This window comes from Dunckerocampus dactyliophorus, chromosome 11 (genome assembly GCF_027744805.1).
Source record: "Dunckerocampus dactyliophorus isolate RoL2022-P2 chromosome 11, RoL_Ddac_1.1, whole genome shotgun sequence".
Lineage (NCBI taxonomy): Eukaryota > Metazoa > Chordata > Actinopteri > Syngnathiformes > Syngnathidae > Dunckerocampus > Dunckerocampus dactyliophorus.
Window position 1 is genome coordinate 21,643,304 of NC_072829.1, and position 18,943 is coordinate 21,662,246.

General features: G+C 40.7%; 1 protein-coding gene across 3 annotated transcripts; it reads left to right on the forward strand.

The window, feature by feature from the left end:
* The first annotated feature begins 442 nt into the window (after positions 1-442).
* On the forward strand, positions 443-18,077 carry LOC129190091 (cytoplasmic polyadenylation element-binding protein 4-like). Of its 3 annotated transcripts, none has more exons than XM_054792469.1 (12): positions 443-570; positions 1,379-2,492; positions 2,579-2,677; positions 3,266-3,356; positions 6,351-6,401; positions 6,576-6,599; positions 6,776-6,952; positions 13,059-13,148; positions 13,242-13,360; positions 13,808-13,922; positions 14,004-14,185; positions 14,987-18,077. In XM_054792469.1, the coding sequence occupies exons 2-12, from the start codon at positions 1,434-1,436 to the stop codon at positions 15,212-15,214; spliced, it is 2,235 nt and encodes a 744-aa protein (XP_054648444.1). In that variant the 5' UTR covers positions 443-570; positions 1,379-1,433; the 3' UTR covers positions 15,215-18,077. The 3 variants fall into 3 exon arrangements, with proteins under 3 accessions (XP_054648444.1, XP_054648443.1, XP_054648445.1); XM_054792468.1 differs by having other exon boundaries at positions 3,263-3,356; positions 14,987-18,076; XM_054792470.1 differs by lacking the exon at positions 6,576-6,599 and having other exon boundaries at positions 3,263-3,356; positions 14,987-18,076.
* The last annotated feature ends 866 nt before the right edge of the window (positions 18,078-18,943 follow it).

The window sequence follows — 18,943 nt, forward strand, 5'->3', positions numbered from 1 at the left end:
CTCAACAACTATGGCTGATCTGCGATCTGATGCAACACACACCTATCAGACTGCTGGCTGAGGGTGGAGGAAGAACATTTGTTTCATCAAATCATTTTCTTCTGCATTTTGACTAAATGGCTACATATATTGTACCTTGCTGTTCTTTTGCCTAGTTTTTATGCGATTTCCTTCCAGAAACGCCTTTTTTAAAATATTGATTTGATAGCTCATTAATATAGTTCCCCATCAACCCCTCCCTTTCATTTCAATGTATCCTTATTTGGGAGGAGAACGTGTGCCATTCATTGAATAAAGGCGTACTATGGGCGTGGCTACACAGTTATTATCCAATTAAAGGGAAGATAGAAGTATGACTGGGCGGGACTACAGGGGAAATCCTGACACACATTGGCTCCTTATTGCTGTCGGGGCGGGGCTTATAGTCGGAAGTGTCCGCCGACTGGCTCAGCTGTCATCTAGATGAAAGAGGAGAAACCATTTACACCGGCCGTCTGGGAAATGCAGAAAAGGGAAAAACGCTGAAATATGGCGACATCAAAACGATAAGGTCATGACGCCGAACTGAAGGTAGTTAGGCCGAGGTGCTATCGATGAACTATGATTGTCAGTGCTTCAGAACAGCGGGCTGGATTGGGTTGCGTTGTTTCGAGGTGAAAATTTGATGGCTAGGCGGTGTGACATTGAACATACAGGGCACGAAACAGACGAGGTCGGTTAAAGAGCCAAGCTCCATTTCCAACTTGTCATTCCCTAGAAATTTCCACCGGGCTGTCGTTCATAATGGTGTCGTGAATATTGCTTTCCTTTTGTTGGACACTGTTATCACCGAAAGCGCTTAATGCTTGCCAGCTGCTTTGCAAATATGCTAACGTGACAACGTCCCTTATGCTAGCTTAGCGGCTCCTGGAAGGGAAGTACCCTACATTCAGAACAGACGCGGAGACGTCATCAGCATTTTCCTGTATTTAAATGGCTACGTGTGAGGGGGGCCATTACTTAGAAAGGAAGAATACTCGATAGGTGTCCGTGCTGTTTCCCCACCTCGGCAAAAACACAGGACTACTCGGAGGTGCTTTAAAATAGACTGCCTTGCCTCCATGATGAAAAGGACACATGAAAGGTGGTGGAGTCGTTGTGTTAGCTTGCTGCTAGCTGCGCAACGACCTTTGCAGACGTCAGAGCAGGCTGCTAGCTTATGCTGGTTCACTTGGGTGTTTTCCCTGTTTTCTTAGCCTGGCGAGATATCTATTTCATTTCTTGTGGTATAATCTAGACATGGTGCAATTTACACGAGTAATCCACAGGCATATTTTTTAACTTGTCACTTCCATTAGACCTGTCACCCGTTCTACTTTTTTGTATCTCTTTATTTCAGCATAAAGACGTCGGTGAAAGCCAAAAGTCAAGTGAAGATTTACTGGGTGTCCTAAATGGGGGACTACGGGTTTGGAGTTCTGGTGAAGAACAGCAGTGGCAACAAGTCTGCTTTCCCTGTAAGGATCCCTCCTCACCTCCAACCCCAGCACCCACACCATACCACCAACCCCCCCAGCCCCCCCTCCTTTGTAAACAACACCTGCTCCACCAATGGGGGCAGTGCTTGGCTGTTCCCTGCCGTAGCCCAACACAGTAACATGCAAGATGAGATCCTGGAGTCGGAGAAGTCGAAGGCTTTAGAACTCCAGGACATGCAGGAGAAGTCTCAGGTCCAGGCCCAGCCTCAGGCCCTCTCTCCAGGCCAGCAGGAGGCCGGCACAACCTTGGGGGAGCTTGAGGGAGCTCTGCCTGAAGACAACTTAATGGAGAAAGGTTCTTTGGAGAGCAGTGGAGGGAAGGAGAAGCTAAGGATGGAGTCTCCAGTGCTTAGTGGATTTGACTACCAGGACACCCTGGGGATGGGCACAGGCTGCACACAGTCCACTTCCTCCTCACTGACGAGCTTCAACAACTGGTCCCCTGCTGTTCCATCCACCCATTCTCCAGGGGTTGGTGATGACGTTGGGGGCTTTTTTGGTCCTGCTGGCTCTAACGGCAACGCACCACCTTTGCTGTTCCAGAGCTTCTCTCACCACACTGGGCCTGGCTTTGGCGCAGGAGGAAACTTCACTCCTCAAATCGGACCGGTCGCACAGCACCACCCTCCCACCCCTCACCCTCAGCCCTATCACCCTCACGGCCAGGGGGTGCCACCGCAACACCGGCGCTCCCCAGCTAGCCCTCACCCACCTCAGCCCTCCTTCCCTCCACACGCTCATCGCACAGGAGCCTTCCCCCAACTGCCCCACCTCACACCTGCCCAGAGCAAACACCCTTCACCCTGGGGAAGCTACCAGAGCCCCTCCACACCCACATCAACCACCTGGAGCCCTGGGGGATATGGAGGCTGGGGGGGCACACATGGTGTTAGGGAGTACCGTCGTGGGGTAGGTGGAGGAATGACTGGCCTTAACTCCATCTCTCCACTGAAGAAGTCCTTCCCCAACAATCAGGTAAAAGTGACGTTTCACCTAAACTCTCATTTTTGTGTATGTTGATTAATTTTAACAAGAATATAAAACTCTTCACTGATCCCCAGGTTCCTTCCCAGAAGTTTCCCCGAAATAGCTCTGGATTCAATCACAAGGGCTGGGTGGAGGACGCAGTGAGCCGCAGTGATAGTGTGTACCCTTTCCAGGTTAGGGCGTTTCTGTAGTTTCATTCATTTACATTGTAGTTTCATTCTTTTTTTGTGTGTATTTGGGATCCCGAGAGATAAGGTTCTGTAATGCTAATCTTGTTGAATGCACTTGGCTGTATTCAGTGCAACAAATGAGCCATTGAGTAAAACGGGATATGTGACAGAGTCATATGTAGATCCTTAGGTTACAGGATAGTAATCTTGTCCCCCTTAGTCTTGCTACTGCCCTCATTTCAGAGGTCTTGTGCTGTATGCATACTGATGCTCTTTGTGCTTTCAAGCTTTCTCAATGTACAGTCAGCATGTTGTGTGGCTCCATTTTAAATGCCTGCATTTTGTTTTGTGTCAGGGTATTTATTCATAGTGATGTAGATGCATGTGCCCTTCTTGGTAGCACAGCATCTCCTTTGCTGTCATTATGTATGTATGCAGTCAATGCGGAGGCCCTGCTTTCTACTCGCATGATGGCTAACTGTGTCAGGCCTGCTGTTGTTGCCTCAGATGGTGATGCAAAGCTGCGTGGAGGCTAATTGTTTTCTTCCTCTTTTTTTTTTTATTTTTTTTTATTTTTTTTTTTTTTAGCAGGAGAGAACCCGCTCCTTTGATGGTTTTAACATGCACTCTCTGGAGAACTCCCTGATTGACATTATGAGGGCTGAACAGGATTCCTTGAAAGGTTAGTTCCCACATGAACAATAGTGTGGAGGAGCTCTCGCTACTGGCTGTAAATAAATACAGCCAGTCAGAAGATACACTTTGTGTCTTTTCATTGGATGTAGTTTACAGTGGATACACGGCAGAGGACGGTGTGTAAATATTTTACAGAGGATTTTGTCATACTATTTTCCAGTCATACCTGGGTGGTTAATACAGATGCATAACAAAAAATGGGCATTGGTAGAATCTTATTGTGCACCTCCAAAAAGTCAATGCCAAAGGAAGGAAAACCTGAATAAATGATTAAAAGGCATTTAGTTGGAGAAAGTTCTTTATTTGTTCAAATAAAGTACTTTTGTAATAATAAAGTGGAACACTAGTGTGTGACTTGCAAAGATGCCGTATCCCCATAAGGTAAGATAATCTTTGACATTGCACAGGGAACTTGTTTATAACATCCAAGTAGCAGCTGGTACAGCGCCACACTTCAGTTAATCTGAGATCCGTAGGTACTGCTGTTTTTGTTAGCAACTGACTTGAAGTGGGTCAAGTGGAAGATCCACCCAGAGATTAATTGAGACAGGCACTCTAGCTATTTCATTGTTTCCTATACATTCATTTATTTACTACCACTACTGACTTGGTCAAGCATTATATCTGTTAAGATGTACAATGACGTGTCCATTAGGGCTGGGCGATATAGCGATATTATAAAATTATTGATATTTACTTTAAGCATGACATCAAAACCAACCATATTGTTAGACTGGATTTGCGCTGTATCTCCCTTATCCCTGCATGCAGGAAGAGGTGCGAAGCAGAAGCCCGGCGGCTCCAGTCGAAGCGACGGCGTCTGCGGTGGAAGAAGTAGTCAGCAAGGAAAAAGCGGTAGCTCAGTAATATGGAGATACTAAGAAATCAGAGCATAAAAATATTTTTCACCACCCTAAAACTTGGCACAAACTCTCATACGAGGAATGTGGGACGCTATGCTCTGTCTGCCGTGCTCCTGTGGTGTTCCTCATGAAAGGAAAAGCAAAGTGGTGTGATTATGGTCCCTGTTGCAACAGTGGAAAAAAGGGCTTTAAAAACCTGCTGAAAAGGATGGACTTGCGATGTCCAGCGAGCTTTGCAGTCACAATTATTTAGCACGACAAGCTCTACCACAAATGTACAAGAAAGTTAGACAGACAGTGGCTAAGCCTGATGCGTTTGACAGGTTGGTGTTCCTGGCACAAAATAAGGACATGCTTCTGTCTTCTAAAAATGTTTACCTTAAAATACTACTGTTCAATTGAAAGTATTTTTGATTTGCCGACATTTTAAAATTTTCTCTTAAACCGGTTACTCCTTCATATTTTGTTCTTTTGTTATTGACTGAGGATTTGAGCATAGCCAACGGTTTGTTCTAAAAAAGATTATATTTGGCTTTTTCTATATTTCCAAAAAAAATGGCCTACTTCATTTTAGAGGGCATTTTTAGATTTGTTTTAATGTGCGTCTTGCACGCAGCTTTAAAATTTCATAATACATTCTCATGTTAAGTATTTATTTTAATAAAACAACTTGACACACATATTTGGCTTTGATTTTGTCTAAACTCACTCGCTTAAAAAAATATCGGGGTATTCATTGTATACCGATATTCAACCTAAATACTGTATATTGGGTTATGAGTTTTGTTTCATATCGCCCAGCCCTAGTGTCCATTATCTTTTAAATCAGCACACACTTGCATGGAGCCCAGGAAACATCATGCATGTTTTTTTGTTTTTTTATTGCCAATGCAAACCAATCCCACAGATTTATTGCAGTCCTATGGAAATCACTGTATTGGAGCATTTGTTTTAGATGCCTCCTTAGGGAATGGTGTGAGTGTAATGCAGTGATGATTTTTAATGGCATCCTGCCAACTTGCCTCAACCCACCTCAGCACCTCTGGGAGATTTTGTACTTGTGGTAGACAAGACTGTCAGTTTTCTCAAATGAGCAAATACCTTTCAGAAAAAGTTTGTTGGGACAAAGAGTCATTGCCAAAATGGTCATTTTGGGAGCTCCGCGGTTATCCAATACCATGCTACATATGTTAATCGTGTTTATTTTTTCCCCAAATTGTTGTCCTTCTAATACCAACAAAAGTCAGCAAATATAGATGTGCAGCAGATCCAGCATGTGTGCAAAAGCTACATAACCATTTTCATGCTTATATGTTGGAAAAGAAAACATCAGATTTCAGCGCAAATCAGGAAAAACATTACAATGTTGTTTTTTTTCCCATTTGAGTCATAATGGAACAGTTCACCCTGCCCCAGAATGCAAAGGGAACAATCCTGAACATTTAATCAAGAAGTCTTTATATTATTCTTCATGAACTTGAACCAAAAGTTGCCTGCTGACAGACAAAATAAATATTATGGTGCGCTGTAATTTATTCACAATTATTATGTATTTTCTTATTTGTTTATTTGGCTTTTTGAGTTTCAATGCAAGCATTCATATCCTCTATATCACACAATGCACTAGGAGTGCAGCAGCCATCATTATCTTTTGTGTTTGTGTGTGCTTGGACAATAATGTGATCTACTGCCTTGCTGTTGTCAGAGTGGACGCTGCTGATTGCAGGTGTAGATATTGTTCAGCCCAATGTGGTCGGACAATAAAAATCCAAGTGCAGCGCTTTCCAATTTTTTTTTACATTGTTAACCATGTAACATTGTATAATAATAATGAATTTGTCAACTAATTTTGAATTCTTTTATATATGCCAATGTTTTCCATCACTGGAAGACTTCAACAATCGTGAAAATTAAAAAACATATTTATAATGGAATGTTATTTACGTGCATTTGTGTGCTCATTTGAGAATAAATGTTAGAAATTAGGCAATATTTGTTTTATTTATATATGTATATTTTTTTGCGAATTGAGTCGCTATTACCTTTTTGGCAGAAATGAGTTAATTTTTGTTCATGAAGCTGTGATCTGAAGCCTTTCCTGTTTTCATTTACTGTAGGACGCTTCAACTTCTCTCACCAGGGTGGAGACGGGCCTCTGCCTATGAATGGTATGTCAATTGCATGCATAAAAGACACCGTCCCGAACACCAATTGAAATTAAGACCTGACACATAAGAATGCAATACGTTCCCAGTTTGATGTTAGTTACTTTCTCCATTGCTGAGTGACCACCATTTTACCTCTGAGGCAGTTTGAAGGTTTTTGTTGTGTTTTACATGCAGCGAGAAGTTATGGCAGAAGACGAGGTAATTGTTGTCTTTGTGTTGTTTTAAAATGGTTCAGTAGTAGTTAATTTAGTTAAAAAAAAAATACAGTTTAACAATCACGCATGAAATTATTGAATGTCTTTCTTCAATCTTGTTCAATGATTTAAATTAGTGAAGGAGATACCTGATGTATTTGAGTGTTCTTTTCTGGCCAGGTCATTCCTCTCTGTTCCCCATGGAGGATGAACGCACTTTCGGGGATGATGAGACCACAGACCAGGGCCTTGGTGGGCTTGGCTCAGCACACTGTTTCCCCCACCTCAATGGAGAACGCATAGAGCGTTATTCTCGCAAAGTGTTTGTTGGAGGCCTGCCCCCAGACATTGACGAAGGTACAGACAATGTTGTGAACATGTAAAATGTCAGTTTTGATCAACGGCACAGTTAAATTATAATTTTTTTAAAGGAATAGGCTGTGAGCCCCCCAAACTACCATACAGACTATTTTTGACGTAATAGTGGAAAACTATCAACATCATTTGCAAAAAGAGTGAATACAGGTTCCGAATGTGAATACAGGCTGTTCCGAGTTTCTGCATTTCGTGGTTACATACGCACTCCCACAAATTAACGGAATTTTGGCTTGTGAACTAGTTAGAGTGGAAGTGTGCAACTCATGCGCAGCCATATTACACTCAATACTGGACTGTCATGACCATTAAGAATAAAGATCATATTGTACCATCTACTCGGACATTGTAAGGTTGACGAGGGGGGGTCGATCTTTATTGCAAAAACAGAACAGGCGACAATGCCACAAGCAGGTCAAAACAATACCAGCAAACTCGCCTGTCCTCTCTGCACAGAGACATCCCCCCCCCCCCCCCCCCCCCCCCACCACCACCACCACCACCACCACCACACACACACACACACACACACACACAGTCAGGTCTCAGTCTATCACATTCACAGACAGCAGAAACCCGAAATCAGAATACAGAACATCACACAACTACCAGGTTGCTGCAGTACCTTTGAGCATGTTAAAAGGATCTGCTCCAATGAAAGTGACAGTAATAATTGAGTGGTAGTGGTGTTTTTGGTTTTTATTTTTTATTATATTTAATAACTTTTACTGTGTAATTCTTGTATTTGGTGTTTTATTGTTGTATTTGAAGTCTTTCACGTGTTCTGTGTACAATGTGAGTGACTTTGTTACTTTAGATATAATTTAGGTGTAACATCTGACTAACACCAACACTCAACTTCATCAGTCTAGGAACGGAATTCGTTTGTTACCTGAGGACGGCCTGTATTAGATTAGATTCAGCTCCATCTCTCTTCAATATGCCTCACACACTTAAATGCATTTTAAATGTAAATGTATTCGGCACTAATGAATGATAATGTAATTTGATTGATGAACAAATGGAATCGTAGTCACTGTGTAGATGTTTTGCTTCTGCGTCTCACAGCAACTATGATGCGAACAAGGTGCTGTTTTTTTGGGGGGGGGGGGGGGGGGATATACAATACATATAATTTTAACCAAAAATCTGCAAATTTGTGGGGTTGTGAATGCTGAATCGCAAATCAGAATGCAGTACAGTACGGTTGTCCTTCGCTACATTGCAGCCTCACTCTGTCGCTGTTTTTCAAAAATGTATTATTAAATCATTGCTGTTTTGTGGTTGAATACAGCCTATGATTAGTAAAAATAAATACATATTTAAGCAAATTGTACTTATTTTTGGTGTAAATGGCTAAATGAACTAAAATACAAATGCAAGGGAGAAGACACATTCTAATTGTATGTAGTTTTCTACATTGTCCACTAGGTGTCAGTAATTGTTTGGTGAGAGAAGCAGCAGAGGTGATTGCCAGAACAGGCATTTATTGCAGGTTTAAATGATCTCACAATAATAACCAGAGCTGTCAAAAATAGCACATTAACCGCGGGAGCTAATTTATTTCAATAATTCTGTAAAAAATAAAATACAACTTTGCATAATTTACGCATTGTGGCAAGCCACGCCTCTCTGTTGTGATGACAGACGGAGGCACAGGTATAGCGTCCCCACAGAGTCTGACAGTCTTTTATAACTTTATTCTCAGACACAGACACATATATATCTCCAACACACAAACACGTCTCGAGTGCCTTCGTCATAGGAACGACACTTCCTCATTGTCACTAGATGACCACAGATGCATTCATGAACCCTCCGAACGTGACGTCTTTATTATGCTTGTACGTGTGGTCTAAATAAACAAAAATACAAAGAAAAAAATAAGTGGATATTCTTGTCACTCACTAACGCAACTCATACTGCGGAAGTACATCTGCTCCATTTGAGTATACTTGGTAATCCAAGAAAACACTCAAAACATGTGAATTCAACTTAAATGACATGGTGCCTTTCAACACAACCCCTCATTGCTCATAATAACATGGTCACAGTATGATTCAAATGTTCTGCTACTATTAAAGAAACTAAATAGATTTTCAGATGTGTGCCATCTTTTAGCTTTATTAAAATTTTCACCTAATTTTGAGCTGCTAATACTAGGGATGTCCCGATCCACATTTTTTGGCTTCCGATCTGATTTTTAAAATTTTTTTATAGTCTTGCAGATCCGATCCGGTACGGATTGTTTTCTGTTTTTTTAAATAATAATAAGCCTTTGTTACAAACATGACTTTGTGGAATTTAATATGGTTATGAAAATAGCTCTTCAAAGCATTAAAAATAATGCAACCAAAGTAATGCCAAATGTACTTTTTTATTACGCAGCATGACCAACAATATTGTTTGGCTTTTGTAACAAACCTCTGTGAGTCAGGTCCCAAATCCAATAAAAGTACATCCAATAAATGATAAAACTGAAAAAAAAAAAATCTTCAACAATGCCCGTAATGCCCGTGCTTGCAATTAAGGAAGATGTAGTCACAGATGTCATTCCAATCGCGTTATTAATGTAAGATATTTTAATGACACCCATATTTTGTTTACACAATTAGACAAATGTGACAAAAAGCGGTCTTATTTTGAAGGCCGGAATGTGTTGTGTGTGTTGAGAATGGTAATTGACAGTTGATACGCGCTGGGTGCGAGAATAAACGTGCCTCTCGTCTTTTTTTCACCCAGAACCTGCGCGTCGTCAGTGGGCATTGAAAAATGATCTTTACGTTAAAGCAGTAAAACACAACACAGTGAAAATATACTCATCCCGCCTGATTTGCACGCACGCACACACACACACACACGCACACACACAGCTGCACGAGCTAAACTAAGCTAACCCCGCTAGCTTCCATTCACGCTCCGTAACAGAGGAGTTTCCAAGGTTTTTTGCCACCGTTTCGACATGTTTAGTAGTATATGTGCGGTCCCTATTATAAGCAACCAGAGCGGCACTTCCCGTGCGAGCCAAATGTCCAACATGAAACTAACTTCACCACGGTACACCGCGGACATGTCTACATGGTGGTGTTGAGGTTTCTTCTTGCGGGAGTCGAGAGGCAACCAGCTTAGAGGCGCTTTACCGCGCCTACAATGTTGGAGTGTGGCTCAAGAGTTACAAACGTGATACGGCAACCGGATCGGCCCGTTCTCGTGGCGGAAGCCGATATTAACCGATCTTCACAAGTACAGCGGATCGGCAGCCAATCCCGATCATGAAGATCAGATCTGGACTTCCCTAGCTAATACATACAAATATATATATATATATATATATATATATATATATATATATATATATATATATAAAATCCTGTCTTATCATTTATCTTTCTTTTAATATAATACAGTAAAAATGGGCATATTTCATGCATAGTTGCAAATGGCGATTAAGCATGACTAATAGAAAACCGTGATTAATCTGCTTTCATTCATCATTTGACAGCCCTAATAATAACAAAGTACTCATACAGTGCATCCCATAAGTATTCACAGCGCTTCACTTTTTCCATTTTTTTTTTATGTCATAGCCTTATTTCTAAATGGATTAAATTTATTTTTTTTCCTCAAATTCTACACAGCACCCCATAACGACAATGTGAAAAAGGTTTTTTGAAATTGTTGCACATTTATTAAAAATAAAAAAAATTAAAAATCACATGTACATAAGTATTCACAGTCTTTGGTCAGTACTTTGTTGATGCATCTTTGACAGCAATTATAGCCTCAAGTAATTTTGAATATGATGCCACAAGCTTGGCACACCTATTTTTGGGCAGTTTCACCCATTCCTCTTTGCAGTACCTCTCAAGCTCCATCAGGTTGGATGAGAAGCGTCGGTGCACAGCCATTTTCAGATATCTCCAGAGATGTTCGGTTAGATTCAGGCGTGGGCTCAGGCTGGGCCATTCAAGGACACTCGGTTATTCTGAAGCCACTCTTTTGATATCTTGGCTGTGTGCTTAGGGTCATTGTGCTTAAGGTTGAACCGTCGCCCCAGTCTGAGGTCAAGAGTACTCTGGAGCAGATTTCCATCCAGGATGTCTCTGTAGATTGCTGCAGTCATCTTTCCCTCTATCCTGACTAGTCATCCAGTTCCTGCTGCTGAAAAACATCCCCACAGAATGATACTGCCACCACCATGCTTCACTGTAGGGATGGTATTGGCCTGGTGATGAGCAGTGCCTGGTTTTCTCCAAACGTAACGCCTGGCATTCACTCCAAAGAGTTCAATTTTTGTCTCATCAGACTAGAGACTTATATTTCTCATGGTCTGAGAGTCCTTCAGGTGCCTTTTGGCAAATTGGTAGATTGCTGTATAGATGGTTGTCCTACTGGAAGGTTCTCCTCTCTCCACAGAGGAAGGCTGGAGCTCTGACAGAGTGACCATAGCGTTATTGGTCACCTCCCTGACTAAGGCCCTTTTCCCCCGATCACTCAGCTTAGATGGCCGGCCAGCTCTAGGAAGAGTCCTGGTGCTTCCAAACTTTTTCCACTTACAGATGGAGGCCGCTGTGCTCATTGGAACTTTCAAAGCAGAAGAAATTTTTCTGTAACCTTCCTCAGCCTTGTGCCTAGAGACAGTCCTGTCTCGGCGGTCTATAGACAATTCCTTTGTCTTTATGTTTGGTTTGTGCTTTGACATGCACTGCCAAGGCTGTGAATAATTATGTACGTGTGATTTTTCAGTTTTTCATTTTTAATATGGGGTGTTGTGTATAGAATTTTTGAGGACAAAAATGAATTTAATCCATTTTGGAATAAGGCTGTGACTTTAAAAAATGTGGAAAAAGTTAAGCATTGTGAATACTTTCCGGATGCACTGTAATAATAACATGGACTACTGTTGGGGCCGTAACCCACGACAAGCTAAAACTCAACTCTGAACCTCTGACATCACTTCCTGTCCTCCATACATCTGTAAGCCCGCTGCACCGTGATAAATGAGGGACTTTTAGCCCTGGCCCACAGGGCCAAAATCTGCAGGACTCATGCAGCTTAGCAATGAACGTGCAAACCAAATACAACAAATAACTTAAGTTTCCAAGTTCATGACAAGGCAGTGTTTTTGGGGCTTGGTGTGCTAATGACTTCACTTGTAAACTGCTGTTTGTTCACTTTCCGTCAGTCTATTGGGTTGCAATGAAGCAGTGGGATTGTCTCCCTTAGAAAATGGAATTTTTTTACCCCTGTCCTGTCCAGCCTTTAAAGCAGATAGAATTGTACATCTAAAGTACATCAAGTGCTCAACAGATTTACTCTGCCAGGGAGAAGTGTGATATACAATTCCCCTGTTATACAGAATTTATTTGACTTTGATGCTTGTTATTAAGCAAATTTGGAGCGACCGGACCGGAGCAGGAGGGGACAGAGAAGAAGAGAAAAGAAAACCCGGGGGGGGGGGGGGTGCGGGGATTAGAGGGGGACAAAAAAAAGAGAGACAAGAGACAAGGACAACAGCAGCAACAACAACAATTGTGACAACAAGAACAGAACAACAGAAACATACAGAACTACATCAGCAAATAAATGTCTGTGACAACTATAAAGACGAACAAGGACATAAGGACAAAGAACAAAACAATATCAACAACCACAATGACAATGCTGTCAATGACAATCACACATAATAGTAGTCATGAAATGATGAACTATGACTATCACAATGACAATACTGCATTTGAAACAGTCACACATAATAGTAGTCATGAAAACTGAATTTGATTCAATGCTGTTGTCATGCCGTGAGGAGTGATGCCACGGTGCTGTTGCATCTTTGGCGAGCTGCTTGTCATGGGCTCCAATGCAATCACCAGATTTTAGACTGAGTTAACAGTGCTGGTTGCGGCCAGATAGTCCACTTGATTTTCCCTGCAAATGCAGCTTTGTTAATAACTGAAAATGTTTCTGAATTACAATTAATCAACAAATTGATGTCTATTCCAACCTGAGAAAAAAAATCTGTGGATTTGCTTGTGACACTTGATGAACATCAATTGAGGAATTCACAAGATCCTGTGTTTTGTTACAGATGAAATCACTGCCAGTTTTCGTCGTTTTGGTCACTTGTTTGTAGACTGGCCTCATAAGGCAGAGAGCAAATCTTACTTCCCTCCAAAAGGTGAGAACTTACATAAACTTAGTGGGGGGGGGGGGGGGGTTTAGACCCAGCAGCGCTGTGGTGCTCAATACTCATTTCATCCTAACTTTCCAGGATACGCCTTCCTGCTCTTTCAAGATGAGAGCTCTGTTCAGGCGCTGATTGATGCCTGCATTCAAGAGGATGGCAAGCTGTACCTGTGTGTCTCCAGCCCCACCATCAAAGACAAGCCTGTGAGTGCGTTTCGCCCCTTTTTCACTGCATGGTAGCCCACTATTGATGCATAAATTCCCTTTATCAAACCAGGTACTCCGAATTCCGATTTGTAGTGGCTGAAAATTTTCCAAGCAGCAATTGTGTTTAAGTCTCACTCACATTGCTTTCTTTCACACACATGCAGTCATGCCTAAGCGTGCACAGTTTAAAATAATAGTTGGTGTTCTGCGCAGTGTTTGCTGTCTGCTGCAGTGAGTCACCGGTTTGTTAAAAGTGTTGACTGGTAGTCAAATGCCTTCGTCACACAGCAGACTTGTATGTGACAGGTGAACTGCTACGGTTGCAAGAATTGCTGTGTTGTAAAGACGGATTAACAAACGACCATATTATTGCCTTTTTTTTGCTTGAAAGTTGATGTGTCACAATCCTAAATTTATAATGTCTTTGATATTTTTGTGTACCAGGTCCAAATTCGACCCTGGAACCTTAATGACAGTGATTTTGTCATGGACGGCTCCCAGCCTCTGGATCCCAGGAAGACCATCTTTGTAGGAGGTGTCCCTCGCCCCCTACGTGCAGGTACATTTGTTATTGTGACCACCAAGTGCAATCACATTACTCTCATCACACCAACTTAACTTGTACACACTGTCATTCCAGCGGAGCTGGCCATGATCATGGACCGTCTCTATGGCGGAGTGTGTTACGCTGGCATTGACACAGACCCTGAACTGAAATATCCAAAGGGAGCGGGGCGTGTGGCTTTCTCTAATCAGCAAAGCTATATTGCAGCCATCAGTGCCCGATTTGTTCAACTGCAGCATGGGGAGATTGATAAACGGGTGAGTTTTACTGTTTGCATCATCTTTTAACAGTCGCATCTAGCAGCCCAATTTCTCAATGGATCCTTTTATTTTCACAACACTGTCTTTCACTGCACGGGATCTACTCAGGCACGTAAGCGTATAATAAGCGTAAAATTATAAAAGTTTTGTTGGAACATTTTTTACTTTCTGGAACAGATTAATTGGATTTACATTCTTTCTTATGGGAAAAATTGATTCGGTTAGTCTGTTTTGGTTAGGGCCTGACCTTATGGAACCAAGATTCCACTGTACTAGAAAATCTTAGGAATTTGTTTGTTCTGTTGCTGCTGGTTTTGCTGTGATAATTATGAACATTTTTTGTGGCTTTTATTGCAAATTGGTGAATTTATTACTTAAATCTTTAGCTTCTATAAATTAAAAAGGCATTGTTTTTAGAAAGAAATTGTATGTTATCCATATTTTTAAGTACTGGTTCGGCCCCCTTTGAAGAACCGGCCCCGTTTCTAAATTACAGATTTGGCACCTGTATCAGATAATAACTAAACAATACCCAGCCCTGGCAATGATGCAGCGATGTCCCACCAACCAGAATGCAATGGTGTCATCCCCAAACTGCTCACACACCCCCAGTGGGCGGTACATGCTATTTGTGAGCATCACAATGATGTACTGTATTAACTGGCATAAAAGTCCTTGATCCATGCAGCAATATCTCTCAGAAGTTTGCACCAATGTCTAAGCCAATAGCATTCTCTAGTTTAATGTTACTGTTAAAATTGACTGTTGTTTTCTACCATTTATTTTTTGGTCTCCCAGGTGGAAGTGAAGCCATACGTATTGGACGACCAGCTGTGTGACGAGTGCCAGGGAACCCGTTGCGGGGGGAAGTTCGCTCCTTTCTTCTGCGCCAACGTGACCTGTCTGCAGTACTACTGCGAATACTGCTGGGCAGCCATTCATTCCCGGGCCGGCCGTGAGTTCCACAAGCCCCTGGTGAAGGAAGGTGGCGACCGACCACGGCACATCTCCTTCCGCTGGAACTAAAGGCAAGGGATAAACCTAGGAATGGGGCGGGATGGAGGGAAAGGGATATGGGGGTGACCTATGATATGAATATAAATGCACTTTTCTTTTAAGTTAAAAAAAAACAACTTAATTTATATATTTTTTTTAAATTGGGCCCTCTAAACATAGCAACTGCTAAGAAGAGTATGAAATCCATTTCTGTTTTGACTTAAAGTGTGCATGAACATATGAATGCATTATATTTGGATTTTGATGTTTTCTTACTTGACTGTCATTTTGTTTGGTGTTAGCTGGCAAAGCTGCTTACATTTGTTGTCAAGGGTAACAAATTTGAATTGAGGTTCATCATACCTAAATCAGTATACAGGCTGCGGAAGCTGCATTGAAGAGGGTGCGTTTTCTTTTTGCTTGCAAGTTTCGAGAACAAATACCATTTACCAAAGTTTGAGTGATATTTGGTTGGGTTTGAACAGAAGAGGAATGTTGTTTTTAGATGGCGAGTTGATTTTGTTTCAAGCAGCTCAGTGTTTGGAAACTGGCCAACGTCACACATCAGTCTCCCCTCAAGTCTGGCAAAGCTGTGTTTGAACCGCTTGCAATGGTTTTAGGTCTTGGTTTAAAAGTAGACGCTTTGTAACCAGAAAGGGCAAACCAAAGATTGGCCTAAAACGCATCATCAAGAGCAGATGTCAATCTGGGGGTTGTCGTCAGGATACGGTGGTGTCCTCTGGTGGCACAAGGACTAGTCAGGAGTTTCAGCTCATAATGGCCCCAGCCCCTCAGGGCTCAGGTATTGGCAGTAGTATTTGCTCGCTTTATATTGTCAGGGATATTAGCACTGGAAGCTAACATGCTAATGTAGTACAAACTAATGGGAATGCACAGTCCATTCTCCCTGAGCTGTCCTCATGGTGTACCACTGCACGCTCTACTTGGTTTGGAGCTTCTATCACAAGTGTTGTGGTTGGATATGGTCGTAGCTAGAATTTGCTGTCACAGAGATAAAGATATTATTTTATACATGGCCTGCTGATTTTTGTACAGTGTTTTATAGCTGATTATTTTGTCATGGACATATATACATTTATTATGCACTACTTTTCTAAATATTTTTTTCAATAGTCATTTTAGGCACATTTTTCACAGATGGGAGAACTCCTTTTGCAATACCTCATTTTTTTCACTTGGTGAAAAATAATTTTGTACCTTTGTTACTAAGATATCTGCATTTATGGTAAACTTAATTTAAAAAAAGAGAGAAAATGAATGATATTAATATAATTTTCAATTAGCTTTTATATATTTAAGTGCTGGTAAATCTGAAAATTGTCTGGTATATTGGTGTGATTCTGGAGCTTAAAAAAATAGGCTAGCATTAGCCAGTCGTACATATGATTCTCCTCTGCCCATTTAACATAATTACAGAATCCTAAGGCATGGCGCAAGACCCTTTCTAAAAGATTTTGATAGTCTTGAAAATATATATATATATATATTCTGGTATATCACTCTTAGGTGTAGTTGAGTAGAATAAATGTTTTGGCTTTGGTCAACATGTAATCATCCTTCCTATCACCTGAGTGGATATCAGCTCTTTGAATATTTAGATCCTCTTTCTGGAACTGCCTGTAAGTTCTACTTCTTCTAAGTCTTCTTGGCATGCATAATTATGTACTACAGAAATAAAATGGCTAGTGTTAATGCCGGACCTAATGATGTAACGCACTAGATCTCCTTACTTTTCATTGTCTCCTTGGAGATCACCTCTCTTGTAGCCTCTCTTGACATGACACAGACATCATGTTTATGCAATCTACACCATGACAACACTTTTGTAATGTAGAGGACACTCGCTACGACGCAGGTGAGAAGACTTGATCACTTGACCCCCTTTTGTGATGTGGCATGCTTTGGGACATAACCTGAATGTGATTTAATGTTGCAAGTTAACTGTGAGCCATTATGTGCAATACTTATTATTTCCAGAGACAAGTCTTCGCAGTAAAAGTCATTGAATTCATAAATCATGCAGTCACGTTTGTGTTTTCCTTTTTTTGTTTTTCATGCTGATGTCTGCAAGTAAAAAAAACCAACAAAAAAAACAACTAATTTATACATGAATTTATTTTTAAACATTTAGTTTTGTGCTTACTTATTTTGCTACTACCATGTAACTGTGATTGAAAACATTGTATATACAAGGTTGATAATGTACTTAGCATTTGCTATATTTTCAATTGAAATGTATAACTATGATTTGGATCAGATTTTTGTTATATTTTTGGGGTGATGTGTTTAACTTGTTGATGTGTCTAGTTTTTCTAATTGCTGTTTTGTGCTCTGCATTTTCAGATGAGAAAGAATATTAATATGTCTCTTAGTATTACTTGATTGCAAAATTTCAATAGTTTTTAATTGTATGCTGGGAAGGTTATATTTATTGAGTTTTTTTTGTTTTTGTTTGTTTTTTTACCAGATATCATTTGGATTTTTATTAAGTAATTTCACATTTATACGTAAGTTCTAATTTTTATATTTTTCCTCCTGATTATTTTATGCTACAATACAGACATCAGTTTTTATAGCTGGTTTGTAGAAGTGAAGTAAAAACAACAAAAGATTTAACGTCATATTCATTTGCTGCCAACCTTGTTTGTAACTGTATGCATACATTGAAGTATTTGTAATGTGAGATGTTGAACGAATAAAACAGCTGTGAGGAAGAAGGAACTGCCTGCTGATTTCAGTACTGTGGTGTAATACTGGATATCTGCCACTTTCACAACTCGATATACTAGTGCAACCATATTTGGGTTTTCCAAAAAGAGGATGCATACTTAAAAAACATTACACATGATAATTGTCTTCATCAGCCCTATTTTACATTAAACTTTTGCATGTAATAAAACAATGAATAGCAGCGTGTGAGTGTAATGACACTAATATGTTACCAGTCAAAAGTGCAGCCTGCCTTGTACCCAAAGTCAGCAGGGATAGGCTCCAGCTCACCTTGCCAACCATGAAACTGTCGACAGGAACTGATACTCTGTTTCATTCAACCTTTTATCGTCAGGCTTCATGCCCGATACGCAAACATTTTTACATTTTTATCAAATAACTTCATGCAGATAGCATGCAGTAATATATAAACACATCAGTTTCCGTTGTGTTGAATGGCAATGTTCGGTAAAACCCGTAAACAAAAAAATATAGAGCGCTAAAGTCTGCTAGCCCGGGGTGGGACTTTTACAATTACACAGTTTTATTGAATGCCCTATGAGCCAACAGCACAGGTATGATATCACATGTGTATCAGACTCTAGTAGACTGAATCATTCCATGTTTTATCCTGGCAGACAGATATTAAGTCAGTGAATTATATAGCCTAACAGATGCTAGCACAGTTGCTTAGGCTAGTAAACAACACTTTATAGGCTGACTCAATCAGAGGCTAACACATTCACATGGCCTAATAGCATGCTAAACAACTGGCACTTATCAGACGCTATCAAATTGCGTTTATCCAACCATCAAGAAGAAGCTAACAAACTAAAGCAACCCTACAGATAAACAAATTAAATCAGTCAGAGGTTAACATAAGTCTGACAGTGGCTAAATTAGTTAAATCTAACATGTGAAGCATAGCGGATTCTAACATAATGCTACTGCTTAGCAAACTGGGTCAATCAAATAATCAGAGCTGTCTAAAAAAGGATAAAAAAACAAATTTTGTTAAAGTCACATTGT